The 14,036-nt window shown below is 39.5% G+C and overlaps 1 protein-coding gene across 3 annotated transcripts in view; it reads left to right on the forward strand.

Moving 5' to 3' along the window:
* nphp1 (nephronophthisis 1) overlaps positions 1-14,036 on the forward strand; it is a 75,305-nt gene that overhangs the window by 27,214 nt on the left and 34,055 nt on the right. For all 3 annotated transcript variants that reach the window (XM_059982900.1, XM_059982901.1, XM_059982902.1), the window contains exons 9-14: positions 2,306-2,390; positions 2,653-2,747; positions 4,124-4,252; positions 5,016-5,090; positions 9,567-9,677; positions 11,012-11,094. In XM_059982900.1, coding sequence (XP_059838883.1) covers positions 2,306-2,390; positions 2,653-2,747; positions 4,124-4,252; positions 5,016-5,090; positions 9,567-9,677; positions 11,012-11,094 — 578 coding nt within the window. The remainder of the gene's footprint in view (positions 1-2,305; positions 2,391-2,652; positions 2,748-4,123; positions 4,253-5,015; positions 5,091-9,566; positions 9,678-11,011; positions 11,095-14,036) is intronic.

The following is a 14,036-nucleotide window of genomic DNA, read 5'->3' on the forward strand; positions in this document are numbered from 1 at the left end:
GAACAACTGTGGTGAATCAACTTCTCCTTATCATGTTATTCTCTCTTGATCCTTATCGTGGATCAGGATTGAAAGAAATCGGGAGTTCTCTTACTAATTAAGTCAGAATAGGTATATCTGGTATTATTTAGTGTCAGTTAGTCAAATGTTTGTCTTAGTGCATAGTATATATTTTACCTTACTATGCATTTAAAACACTTGAGAATGTATGTTTCGGCGCCGGGCTCAGGAGCGGAAGTTCCCGAATTCAAACCAGTGACAGACCGCTTTCGAGTGCGCTGTCCACCATGCCGGGTTGATGTGGAAGATCAAAAACTCAAAACCCCAAAACCCAATAATTAAACCACTGCGTTGCTTAGTAATAATTGTAGCTTTCATTGGGGCAGGGTCTTTCTCAACTTATCCTTTAAAATTGTTCCAATTGTTGACCGATGTAGCCTAATGCTTATACAATGACCGATGGCAGTTCACCTATTTCTGATCGCTTTATTATTTCCACTTTATTTTCAATCGTGATCGTGACTATTTTCGTGAACAGACACACTGCAGATTTAGAGCTCCACCGCCGTGTCATAAAGTGCACTGCACTGAGACAGGTTAAATAAGGGCTAGGCACTTCCTGATTAACCTTGGCTTCAGCCGCACAAACCCTAAGCACACCCCGATTAACCCTTGCTAAACACCCACAAACCCGATGTCCTATGTCAGGAGGGGCAAGATTCAACAAAAGCAAGTGTTGGACCTGGTCAGTGGAGGCGTGGGCCAGATCAAAGTGGCAGGGTTGCATGAAACTGAATGTCAAGTGATGAGATCAAAAAGCACAAGAGGGCTGATTCGCCCACTGCCCACATACTCTCAACCTAACCTTAACCCTAACTAAACCAGACAGCACCCCAAATAACCCAATCCACACCATACAAAAAGGCTTACTTAACAGTCCTTTACCCTATCCCTAAACCTAACTTCTCCAACCAAGCTACACACCCCCATAAACCCATGCCATCAAGGAGCCAAATTCACCCAAGATCACCAGCAGTTAGGCTCCCAGTCCAGTACTCCCCCCCCACTGAAAAGGAACAACCTTCCCCCCCCCCCCCCCCCCCCCGCAATGCCATTTGCCACCCTGCCCCACCTTCCTTTGCTGGGAATCCTCAACCCCCATTACGTAACTCTATACCCCGGCTGGTCAACTCCCGCAAAAAACACCCTTCAATGAGCTGCTGCACAACCCCCAGATCACAGCACCCAGTCACAAAAAAAAAGCCCCAAATCCAAAGCACTATCCATAAATAATAACTCCACCAATTTAACTTAAACTCCAGAATGGAGGTTAACAAGGAGGAAGATCTCAATAAAGGCAAGTTGGGGACCTAGATGATGACAACTTGGGCCAAAAAACAAAGTGACAGGGTGAAGTGATAGGCATCTCCAATACGAGATCCACAAAGACTGGAGGGTTTTTTTGCCCACTGCCTGCATACTCGCACCCTAACCCTAACCCTTTCATTATCTGGTCCATGGGAAATACACAAGCCAAGTCTGATCAGCTTTGGTTGGGCCACTTCGGGGAGGGTGTATAGTGATAAAAGGCCCGAAACACCTGATGATTCGAGGGTGCATTACTGACGATGTGTCCCAGTGCACACCTGGTTCGTTGAACCAAGTGGGGTCAGACCACGATAATGAAAGGTATGGACCAGATTAACCTGACTTCCCTATACAAGCCTAGCCGCCATAGTAGCTCATATTCAAAACTCTGCAGCCTAACCTCTCCCAGCCAAACATATACATCCACCAGCCCTACACTCAAACCTAATCCTAAAGTCCAAAAGGGGCACACACCCCCACAAACCCTAAGCACAACTCGATTAACCCTTGATAAACCCCCACAAACCGGATATCCTATGTCAAGAGGGGCAAGATTCAACAAAGGCAAGTGCTGGACCTGGTTAATGAAGGCATGGGCCAGATCAAAGTGGCAGGGTCGCGTGAAACTGAATCTCAAGTGACGAGATCAAAAAGCACAAGAGGGCTGATTCGCCCACTGCCCGCATAATCTCAACCTGACCCTACCCAATTGGCATTGTTTCCCATTTCTTTGGTGCCATACAAATGTTACATGTTGTAGTAGTACTTGGGGTCTTGTATTATTAAATATGACACAGCTTTAGGAATAGATATTAAACTCAGTTCCTGCTTACTGGAACAATAACTCTTGAAAAAAACAGTCACTCCTGTCACCCCATTCAATTGTTCATTATGGCTTCTATTGTTAGATTTAACTTCAAAACTTTTACTTAATCAGATTACTGCTGTTGATATGTTAGTGGAAAAGGGAGCCATTCCAGAAGGTTTCAGAGCATCTACTCTTTCACAGCTGTTAACAGAAGGTAATCTTGTTTGAAATTAACTAATTATTCATATTACTTAAATATTAACTAATTCATTAACTTCAATCTACTTAATGTTTGCTTTTAAATGAATTCTAATGCGAACTCATGGTTTTGTGATGAGAGTGCAGTAGTAACTCCAACTTTGCAATGAAATATGGACGGTATTTTTGAGAAGGTTTAGAATTATTGTGAGAAACTTTTTGGGGAATAGTGGGAGTATTAGTATACAAATAGCCTCATTATGTATTTTATCCTATAGGAAACAAATTCCACATGAGTTACTTCCTGCAGCCTACATTGACACAATCCAAATTGTACTTTAAAGACCTTCATTGGGACCAATCACATGGTGGTGTAAGTATATTTATCATTCATTCGTAGGACCTGACTCGACATTCAAGTTATAATGCCGGGAAAGATTATTTGGTTATTGACAAATAAATGGTAGTCTTACAAGCACCTACCCTCTTCCCATATAATTTTAAACACATATCCAATTTAGTTTTGAGCTCTAACAGTTTTAGTTCTGTTTATTTAAATACATTCAGTATACAGTTGCAGTATGTCATCATTCTTCATAAAAATTCTCCATGCGTTGCAGAATTATTTGTCCAATACAGAGTACAAATGGAAGGTGTAGTTGCAATTAGACAAGTCTTAGGGATTTGTTTCATGTGTCCTCTGTTTGGTGGTGTTCTTTTTATTAAAGTGTCTGTGGATGTTCAATAAACTGGGATTAGCTGAAGCCCTTAAGATATTTTTACCCTGCATTCAGCTGGAATTATGCTCAACTCTGATGCAATGTCACAAGTGTAACTCCCTGGCTCGCCTCAGGCTCGCTCAGCTCGTTTCGTCTAGGGGGAGCACCCTTCGGCCCCGCCAAACTGGGTAATCAGCTGGTGTGGGTGCTGTGTGATGTCCCCGCCTCGCCCAAAAACAGACAGTACACCATATGCGATTAAATGAGTACAATTTATAAAGGTTACTATAACTAAGTGATTAATAACGATACAGTATATATGAAGAGAAAATTAAAGAAAAGGCGCCAAACTTATCAAAGTCCAAACCACTTCGTGCACAGCCGTTGGAGCTCAATTACTGAAGTCTTCTGGCCACCATTCGCTCCCCTCCGAACTCCTCGACTCGCAGCTCAGGACCCTCCGAACTCCTCGACTCTCCAAACAGCTCAGGACCCTCCGAGTGGTCAACCAAGCACATCTAGCTTCATTTCCCGCTCCCCCCCCGGAGAATCTCCCGGCCTCGGACCCCCCTTTGGGGTCCGATCCTCACCCAGCTTAGAGCATTGCGTCCTCTCTCTCGACCCCCTTGCGCCGATCTGCCCAAAAGCCCGTCAACAAAAGCTTACAGACTCAGAAGAAAGAACATTAATCCCCATTTGGTTTACAAAGGAATACCATTCTTGTTATCAGTAAATTAGCATTCCTGCTAGTTAACAAAAAGAAGAAACCCTCTTTACACTAGGATATCATATACTTTGTTGAAGTTTGGTAATCTAGTATTAATATTTCATTCTTCATCCGCATTTCATGAGAACAAGTCAAGACTGTAAAGGATTATATTCCTCTGTTCACAAATCCTACCAGAACTGCTGAGTATAGTCCTAACTGTTCTTGTTTTAAATTTTTGGCATCTGCTTTAGTGTTTGGTAGATAAATGAGCATTAACATTAAATGTCTGTACGAGATTCTCATTTCATTCAACCTTGACAGGTTCGCCCAAAGAAGACGCACATAGAACTATTGTTTACACTATGGAGCTGTAAAATGATTCCATTGCCAGTGTCGGGTGTCCAGGTGCTAAGCAGACACGTTCGCTGCTGTCTCTTTGATGGTTTAAAGGTAAGTCACGTACTGACAAGTACTTCAGTTTTGTTAGAGTTTAGAATCAAAAGGGTTGAGGTAGGTACATTAACAACATTTGAAAGACACTTGGATAGGTACATAGATATGAAAGTTTTAGACCAGGGGTTCCTAGCCTTTTTTTATGCCTTGGGCTAATCCCATTAAGCAATTGAGTTTTGAGCTCCATTTATATTGGCACAATCAAAAACGTAGGTTATGTGAATAGTGATGACATTGGATGCGGGTGTGAAACCAAGCAAATCTCAGGCATACTTATGTAAATTTTATAAATGGCACACTTTTCCTGATCTTGATTATGTTTATTCTGGTTTAACATCAAAATTGAATAATATTCAGTTGTCCAATGCTGAGAGTATGTTTTCTACAGTTACATTGTCACAGTTATTCTATGCTTATAAATAAAAGGGGAAAATGAAAGCTTTAAAAAAGCTTCTAAGTTTGGCAAAACCGCTGTATGGTGTTGCTCCCTCTGAATTGTGGATGGAGCATTGTGTTGCCAATTCACTTCATTTGCTTTTATTGTGCAAGTCTGTTGTGCCATGCAGGGCCTCAGTGATCTGGACCAGAAGGGCTTCATTGACAAGTTCTTTACAGATGTGTAAAGTAATAGCAGGGGATTTGCACAACTTAGTGGCAAACGTGTGCATAGCTTATCATGCTTAATGAGGAAAGTAAAGCTTTTTTTAAGTGTATACTCCATAATTAGTCCTTATTTAATTGCATTGTGTCTGTATTTCAGATTGTCAGTAATATACATACCATCAGAGCAACTTGGCAACCAAAGAGTCCCAAAACATGGACCTTTTCTCCAAGAGTAGGTTTACCTTTCCTGACTTGTTTTTAACAGGGGTGTGATGCTGTGAAATACAGTATGAGTTAATGATAAAGCAGAGGCAATCAATTAAAGAATGGGTTGGATTTACTTTTAAAAGAAAAGCAGATTAAAAGTATATGGGGACAAACTATTATCAAAGTATGTACCGTTGCAAGAAAAGGTTTGTGAACCCTTTGCAATTACTTGGATTTTCAAATTAATTACTCATAAAATGTAGTCTGACCTAAGTCACAATAATAGACAAACACAATCTTCTCAAACTAATAACACACACACTTTTTGTACGTTTTGTCAATATTGAGTACACCATTTAAACAATGTCTAGGTTCAAAAAGTATGTGAACCTTTGGGATAATGCCTTCTATTAAAGCTATTTGGAATTAGGTGTTCCAACAATGAGATGAGATTGGAAGTGGGGGTTGTAGAGGTGTTGTACCCTATAAAAAAAGGGTACACAAAGTCAGGTTACTGACCAGGCCTATTCTTCTTAAGAAAGATCTGTTTATGTGTGCCATGCCTCAATCAAAACAACTTTCTGAGGGCCTTAGGAGAAAAATTAGAGAGAGGCATGAAGTTGGAAAAGGCTACAAAAGCATTTCTAAAGACTTGAGTGTTCACAGTAAGAGAAGTTGTCTACAAATGGAGGAAATTCCGTAGTGTTGCTACTCTCCCTAGGAGTGTGCGCCCTGCAAAGATCACACCAAGAGCACAACGTGCAATGCTGAAGGAGGTCAAAAAGAACTCCAGGGGAACAGCAAAAGACCTGCAGAAATCTTTAGAACTTGCTAGAGTCTCTGTTCATGTATTGACCATAAGAACAACACTGAACAAGAATGGCGTTCATGGATGGACACCACAGAGGAAACCATTGCTCTCCAAAAAAAAAAGCATTGCTGCACGACTCAGGTTTGCAAAAGACAACCTGGATGTTGCACAATGCTTCTGGGACAATGCTCTGTGGACAGAAGAGACAAATACTGAACTTTCTGGCAGAAATACACTTTGCTGTTTGGAGGAGAAAGGTTATTGCACACCAACACCAAAACCTCATCTCAACTGTGAAGCATGGTGGAAGGAGAATCATGATTTGGGGCTGCTTTGCTGCTTCAGGACCAGGACAGCTTGCAATCATTGAGGCAACAATGCGTTCAAAATTGTATTTTACAAGAGAATGTCAGGGTAGCTGTCTGTCAACTGATGCTTAATAGACGTTGGATAATGCAACAAGATAATGATCCAAAAGACAAGAGTAAATCAACAACAGAACGGTTTAAAATGAAGAAAATTTGTGTTTTGGAATGGTCAAGTCAGAGTCCAGATCTTAACCCATTTGAGATGCTGTGGCATGACCTGAAGAGGGCTGTTCGTGCAAGGTACCCCAGAAATTTGAGGAAACAAATCAGTTTTGTATGGAAGAATGGTCTGAAATTTTCCTCGCCGTTGTGCAAGTCTGATCAGCAGCTACAAGAACCATTTGGTGGAGGTTATTGCTGCTATAGGAGGTTCTACCAGTTATTAAATACAAGAGTTCACATAATTTTTCCAGCCTGGATTGTGAATGATTAAACTATTTATTCAATAAAGACATAAAAAGTACAATTGTTTGTTACTTGTTTGCAGATTGAGTTTTTCAATTATTGTGAGTTAGATGAAGATCAGACCAAATTTTATGAGTAGTTAATGCAGAACACTAGGTAGTTGTAAAGAATTTACAAACTTTTTCTTGCAACCATATGTGTCACCATATACTATCTTGAGATTCATTTTTGTGCAGGCATTTACAGGAAAATAAGAAATTGCAATAGAATTTATGAGAATTATAAATAAACAAAGATTGATAAACAACTAAGCACCATGGTAGTGGCTAGCGTGATGCTGTTATAGCTCAGGGCATCAGAGTTTGGAGTTTAATTCTAGTGTTCTCTGTAAGGAGTACATCCTCACTGTGAACATGTGTGTTTGCTCCAGATGCTTTGGTTTCCTCCCATGGTCCAAAGACGTACTGGTTAGTAGGTTAATTGGTCATTGTAACTTTTCCCATGATTGGGGCAGGGTCACATCATGAGTTGCTGGCAGCGCAGCTTGAAGGGCAGAATGAGTCTATTCCACGCTGTACCTCTAAGTAAATAAATAATAACAGATAAAGTTAGACATAAGATGTTAGGATTACAATATGTAGAGGACAAACACTAGTATGTGGATGAAATGACATATTTATGTATTGTTTCTCTGTAAAATTGATTTCAGCAAATATGAGGAAATAGCTCGCTAAGGAATCATTTACTTTCTGAACTTCCTGAAATAATTTTTGCTGTTTAGCTTGTGAAAATTCCATCATTTGTGGCATAATGAAGGTTAGGAGCTGTTCTGCACTACAGCTATACTAAATGATGTTAGTAAAAAGAGGAATTGGTGAAGATGCTGTTGTAGGCAGTTACTGTGGAGAGGATAACAGGGTGAATCTTCCTGGTTCTAATGATATGCACAGGAACTACTTAATGGAGTATTTCCAATTTTTCTGGGTTTGTTTCAGCACCTGCTTTGTGTTTGTGTATTTTGAAGTGCATCTTCAGGCTGACATTTCTCATGTTGTGGATGCTCAAGGTATTTGGGGGCAAAGTTTGTTGGCATTAAGTAGTGCCAAAAGATCAGCATTTTCAGCTGTCAGTACTTTCTTGAAATGTTTCATTCTGTGATATGGTTTAAATTTTTGATATGCTACATAATTGACAATTCTTACTTTTCCAGTATTCAGATCCAGTAACAGATATTTTGTATTGAATAAATTTTCGCTCAGCTTGATTTCTCAATTGTTAACAGCGTTGCAGCATGGAGCCTAATTTCTAAAAGCTATCATGTAAATCATTTAAATCAATTATTGCAATAGATAACAGAATAAGTATAATTGGGTAATGTTCCCAGAAGTTTTGCAACGTTATTCATTATTTACTGATTTTTCTTTATTGGCTTAATTTAGAAAAGAGCTTCAAAGTAAAGTATTGCCAGCATCTTAAGGTTGCTGTTCCAAGGCATTACACTAGAATATGATCAAATAAAAATTGAATCCTGAATCAGGGAAGGTGATCTTAAAATGTGACCAAAATTTGTTCAAAGAAATGTTTTGACTGTCTTATGGAAATGTGTGAAAAAACATGTGGGAAGGAAATTGCCTGTAAATTACTAAAATCTTTCATATATCAGAAGCTTGTTTTTCCTCCCCAAGTACAGTCAGCCATATGATCCACTATGTTCTGATTCACAATATCCCATGCATGTTCACCATTCCGACAATTTCTATTTGTCTCTTAAATATGTCTTTCAAGTTACCTGTAGAATATCACAGACAAATCACCAACTGAATTTGTGAATGTGATTGCATTTCATTGCCTAACTTCGCCACCAAAAACCTAGGTACACCAGTTGTCTCAAATAGTGATTTAGCTTCTGATAATTAAAAACAAAACTTTTGACACAATTTTTCCTGATGGGGATTGGTGATCTGGTATGTGTGGTTATCCCACTTGTTTAGGTTTAGTGTTATGTGGTTATTTGATATTACAACAAAATACTTTTAATAATAGAATGCAAATAGTGGAAATGAATTACGGTGATGGTGTACCAGTTGCTGCTTTTCACTGAAGCCAACTCAGTACTTCAAATCAAGAAACAAAACCCATAAATTGTTTCTTTTGTCATTGTTCTAAGATGAAAAACCCAGTCAATATTTGATATTTGCAATACCTTTCAGTATAGATCTCAGTAGTGTTTATAGAAACCATTAGGTTTACTGTATGTTTTCTGTCACCTTCACGAATGTGCTGCAGAACAGGGATAAAAGTATTCACAACTGATGTTGGGATGTTCATTGTAATTGATGAATATGCAACTTGCATTCTTGAATGCAAATTCTACATAATTTGTGAATAATATGTAGATATCCATGTCCTGAAGGATGAAAAAATTATACAGCATTTGTAAACGTTCCCTTATGCAAAATTTTCACAAGGGCCATGTTCTTTGATGTTTTTCATGGGAATAATTAGAATATTACATTGTATTGTTGATGATGAGAAGTAATAATCTCACATAAAATTACAGTCTGTGTTTCAAGCCTTCATTTCGAGTTATGTCACCTGTTTTTAACAATTTGCCTGTGGTTCTCCCTGCAGGCTTTTGAATATGAAATGCATTAAACATATTCAGATTCTTTCTTGTGCTATATTCACTATGAAGTTAAAACTTGGTTATATTTCCAAAGCAAGTGCAGTGATAGACAACCATGCTTGTCTCTGATTATAAAGTCTTATCTTTGGACTATAAAGCTTATCTTGTTTAAAGCTGACTGTAAAAGCAGGTCACTACATTTGATATCTTTTGTTCTTCCACAGGTATTTTTGATTCATACTCATTGCACCAGAAGAGTTTAATGGATATTTTTTTTCTGTGATGTTACAGGTTACAGGTATACTTCCCAGCCTGTTGGATGGTGAATGTTTTGTGAGGTCAAATTCACAGTCTCCTGATATTGGTATTCTATTTGAAGTGGGCATTTCCTATATTTATATTGTAAGTTGTCTAATTACAATTTACAAATAATTGCAACTCCAAAGCAATTACTTTACAAAGTAAAAATAAATATTTACTCATTTAGATATGTATTATAAAATGCAGTAGATATCTGCTAAATGACTGATCTAGATAAATGGAATATTACATCAGATAAATGGAACAGTACAGGCCCTTTGGCCCAAGCTGTTGTGCCAACCTTATACCCTATCTAAGATCAATCTAACCCTACCCTCCATTTTATTTTCACCCACCTACCTATCTAATAGTGTTCCTAATGTACCACCTCTACCACCACCCCTGCATCTACCTCTCTCTGAATAAAAAAAAACTTATTTCTGACATCCCTGTGTTTTCCTTCAGTCACCATAAAATTATGACCCTTGCATTAGCCTTTTCTGCCATGGGGAAAGGTCACTGGCTGTCCACTAACTTATCTTGTATACCGCTAACAAGTCACCTCTCATCCTCCTTCACTTCAAAGAGAAAAACACCAGCTTGCTCAGTCTATCCTTGTAAGACTTGCTCTCTATTCCAGGCAGCATCCTGGTAAATTTGCTCTGCGCCCTCTCTGAAGCTTCCAAATCTTGCCTATAATGAGGCAACCATGGTTTTTAATATTTTAACAATATTTAAATTAGGGATTTATAGAGCTGCAACATTATTTCACAGCTCTTGAACTCAATCTCTAGACTAATGAAGGTCAACACACTATATGCATCCAGTGAGGAGGCAAAAGTCATCTCCAAAGGTGCAGCAATATTTTCCCTCGCTTCCAGTAGTAACATAAGATGTATCCCATCCAGCCCTGGGGTCTTAACTATCTTAATGTTTTAAGAAGTTCCAGCACATCCTCTTTCTCAAAATTGATACGTTCTGGCATATCAGCCAGCTTTATGCTGTCCCCACAAATGTCAAGGTATCTCTGATAAATACTGAGGCAAAGTATTTATAAGGGACCTTCCCTACCTCCTCTCACTTCCAGCATGTTTCCTCTTGGATCCTTGATGAGTCTTACCTTCACTGTAGTCATCCTTCTGTTCTTCACCTTGGGGTTTCCTTAATCCTACTCACCAAGCTCTGCTCATGCCCCCTTGGGCACAGCTGGTCCCCAACTGTCTATCCATACTTAAAGTATGCCTGTCCTTCCTCTCAGTTGAAATAACAGGAGTTACTTGTTTCCCTTTTGGATTCACTGGGCCTCTACTTCCCTTCGTTTCTTTGGGTTTATAAAGTACAGTGTAACAATTACTTACTATGATCACACCTGAATACATAAGCTAAATTAACATGAAAATTTCTCTCATTCTTTTGAAATCTTTTTACATTTCTAGTCAACTGGTCATCAAGGGGAATTAAGCTGTGGCTGGGCTTTTTTGCCACTCTTTACGGCTGATGGCACTGCTGTTCCTCACAGGTAAAAGAAGTTTTGTTAAGTATCAACTCAGAAAACTGAAAGCAAGTAGCAATCTTGTGCGTAATTGTTACAGTTTTGGTTCCTTAACAATATTCTGCTGTTCCTTAACAACATTTCACATACATGAGCCCCATGCTTCCAAGATATGAAAGCTGTCTTATTTCCTCCTAATTCAACACACTGCCAATGAACACTGCTACTAGATTTCACTGTTACTAAGCTGCACAGCCAAATAAAGTCCAATTCTCCAAGTACAGTTACTACATAAATTGCAGATTACCAAATTAGAGAGGCTGGTGAACAGGGAATTTAGTACAGTAAGGGATTTGAACAGTAAGAATTAGCTTGAGACAAAAGAGAAAACCACGAGAATGAAGAGCTGGAGTAAGAGAGCACGATTAACATCATCATTTAAGAAAAAGCTAAAGATTTATCAAACTGGAAGGCAAGTTGTTGCCTGCCTGGTATCTGAGTGGCAGCTGTGTGCTTTTGTATTTCTGCTAAGTGAGATAACTTAATAGCTGTAGTAATAGCAGGACACCACAAACCTGTGAAGAACATATCCTATGGCACGTGGAAGCTGTTGAATAACCACCAAAGGGGGAAGTAATACTGTTAGTTGAGCCATTGCTTTACAGATCCAGTGATCATAGTTCAGTACTGACCTCTGGTGTGTCAGTGTGGAGACTGCACATTTGCCCTATGACTTTATGGGCTTTCTTTAGGTGATCTGCATTCCTCCCAAAGTTGTGGGATTGGTTGTTCATTTGACCCTGGTGAACTTTCCTCTAGTGTGTAGGTGAGTGGTAGTTATCTTGTGGTAGAATGCAAGTGGAATTGGTGTTGGATTAGTGTAAGTGAATACATAAAGCTTGGCATAGACAGACAGACAGACATGCTTTATTAATCCCAAGGGAAATTGGGTTTCGTTACAGCCGCACCAACCAAGAATAGTGAAGAAATATAGCAATATAAAACCATAGATAATTAATAATAAATTAATCATGCCTAGTGGAAATAAGTCCAGGACCAGCCTATTGGGTCAGGGTGTCTGACACTCAGAGGGAGGAGTTGTAAAGTTTGATGGTCACAGGCAGGAATGACTTCCTATGACACTCAGTGTTACATCTCGGTGGAATTAGTCTCTGGCTGAATGTACTCCTGTGCCTAACCAGTACATTATGGAGTGGATGGGAGTCATTGTCCAAGATGGCATGCAACATGGGCAGCATCCTCTTTACAGACACCACTGTCAGAGAGTCCAGCTCCACCCCCACAACATCACTGGCCTTACAAATGAGTTTGTTGATTCTGTTGGTGTCTGCTACCCTCAGCATGGTAATGAGTAGACTTGGTAATGAGGGCCTGTTTCTGTTCTGTCTGATTGCAAGAACTCTAGGATCTGAAATTCAGGATTTTGGATTTGGAGCAACTACTGATAACACTTACTTTCATCTCCCAAACTGAAGGCTTAATGGATAAAATGTTTTACTAAATGGTAAAACTGATACCAAGTCACCATCTGACAGACACAAAAGAGCTTGCAGATAGTTCAGGAGACCCCGAAGGACATCTTACTCTATCAAGTGTGCTGTTCTCAATACAAGTGTGGAAAAAGATTTCTGTGGGGACTTTAGCACACTAGAGGGCTTGAAACAATTAGTGTTAGGGAAGGAGGAGAGAGGATAGCATTAGTGGATTCTGTGGTTAGGTGAGCAGCAGTTAGTCTGTGGTCTCAAGCATGATTCCATAATGCTATGTTCTGTCCCTTGTGAAAGGGTCCAGGATGTTCTGGGGGTGAAGGTGGTGAACAGGCAGAGGGTGTTAATTTTCTCTGACAGCATAGCCACACCTTAAGGACTTCAGTAGTTCAAGGAGGCATCTCATCATCACTTTCTCAAGGGCAACTAGGAATGGGCAATGAAATACTGGGTCAGCTGCACGCCAACTGATGGAGAAAGATTTGAGGTCCTGAAGGAAGAGGACATCAAAACTATTGCAGATTATTTTTAATGGTATATTGCTATTGAATACAAAAATAGGAAGGTAGAAGATGTGTGATTGGAAAGGTTCTTGCAGCAATGGGACCAGTTCTAGGGAAGGTAGAACCTATCAAAGTCAGGCAGGTTGTTCTTGAACAGGACCGGGAGGAATGACCTCACTGTCAAGTTAACTAGTGCTGTTTTGGAGAGTTAAGCTATCTTGGCATGGGGTGCTAGGGTAAGGATTTAGGAGGAATAAAGAGATTTCTATCCTCTTTGAGTTGAGATGTGGCATAGAGGTTGTGCTGATCCAAGAGGCAGAAAGATATGTAGGCTAAAATAACAACTAAAGCAGTTTGTGTATATTTAGTGTCTGTGATGCAGTGAACTACACAAAGGAACATCATGGGACTATTATGAAACAAAGTCTGATAGCAAATTACCTTAAGAGGTATTAGAACAATTTGGCAAGGTGCCACACATAGGGCTCCTTAACAAGCTAAGAACCCATAGAATTACAGGAAAGATCCTAGTATGGATAGAAGATTGGCAGGAGGCAAAGAATCGAAATAAAGGGAGTCTATTCTGGTTGGCTGCCAGTGACTAGTAGTGTTACACAGGGGTTGGTACTGAGATTGCTTCATTTTACATTATCTGTCAATGATTTGGATGACAGAATTGGTGGCTTTGTGGCCAAATTTGCTGATGATACAAAAAGGTGGAGAGGTAGGTAGTGTTGAGGAAGCAAGAGGTCTGCAGAAGGACTTGGGACATATTTGGAGAATGTGCAAAGGAGTGGCAGATAGAATATAGGGAAGTGTATGTCATGCAATTTGATAGGAGGAATAAAGGTGTATGTGTTGCCTTTATGGCATTTATTTAGTTTATAATATTTTCGCTTTAGTAAGTCGTTTGTTAGTATTTTTTAGTTAAAGTTAGGATTGTTTAAAGTAAATTCGT

This window comes from Hypanus sabinus, chromosome 10 (genome assembly GCF_030144855.1).
Source record: "Hypanus sabinus isolate sHypSab1 chromosome 10, sHypSab1.hap1, whole genome shotgun sequence".
NCBI lineage: Eukaryota > Metazoa > Chordata > Chondrichthyes > Myliobatiformes > Dasyatidae > Hypanus > Hypanus sabinus.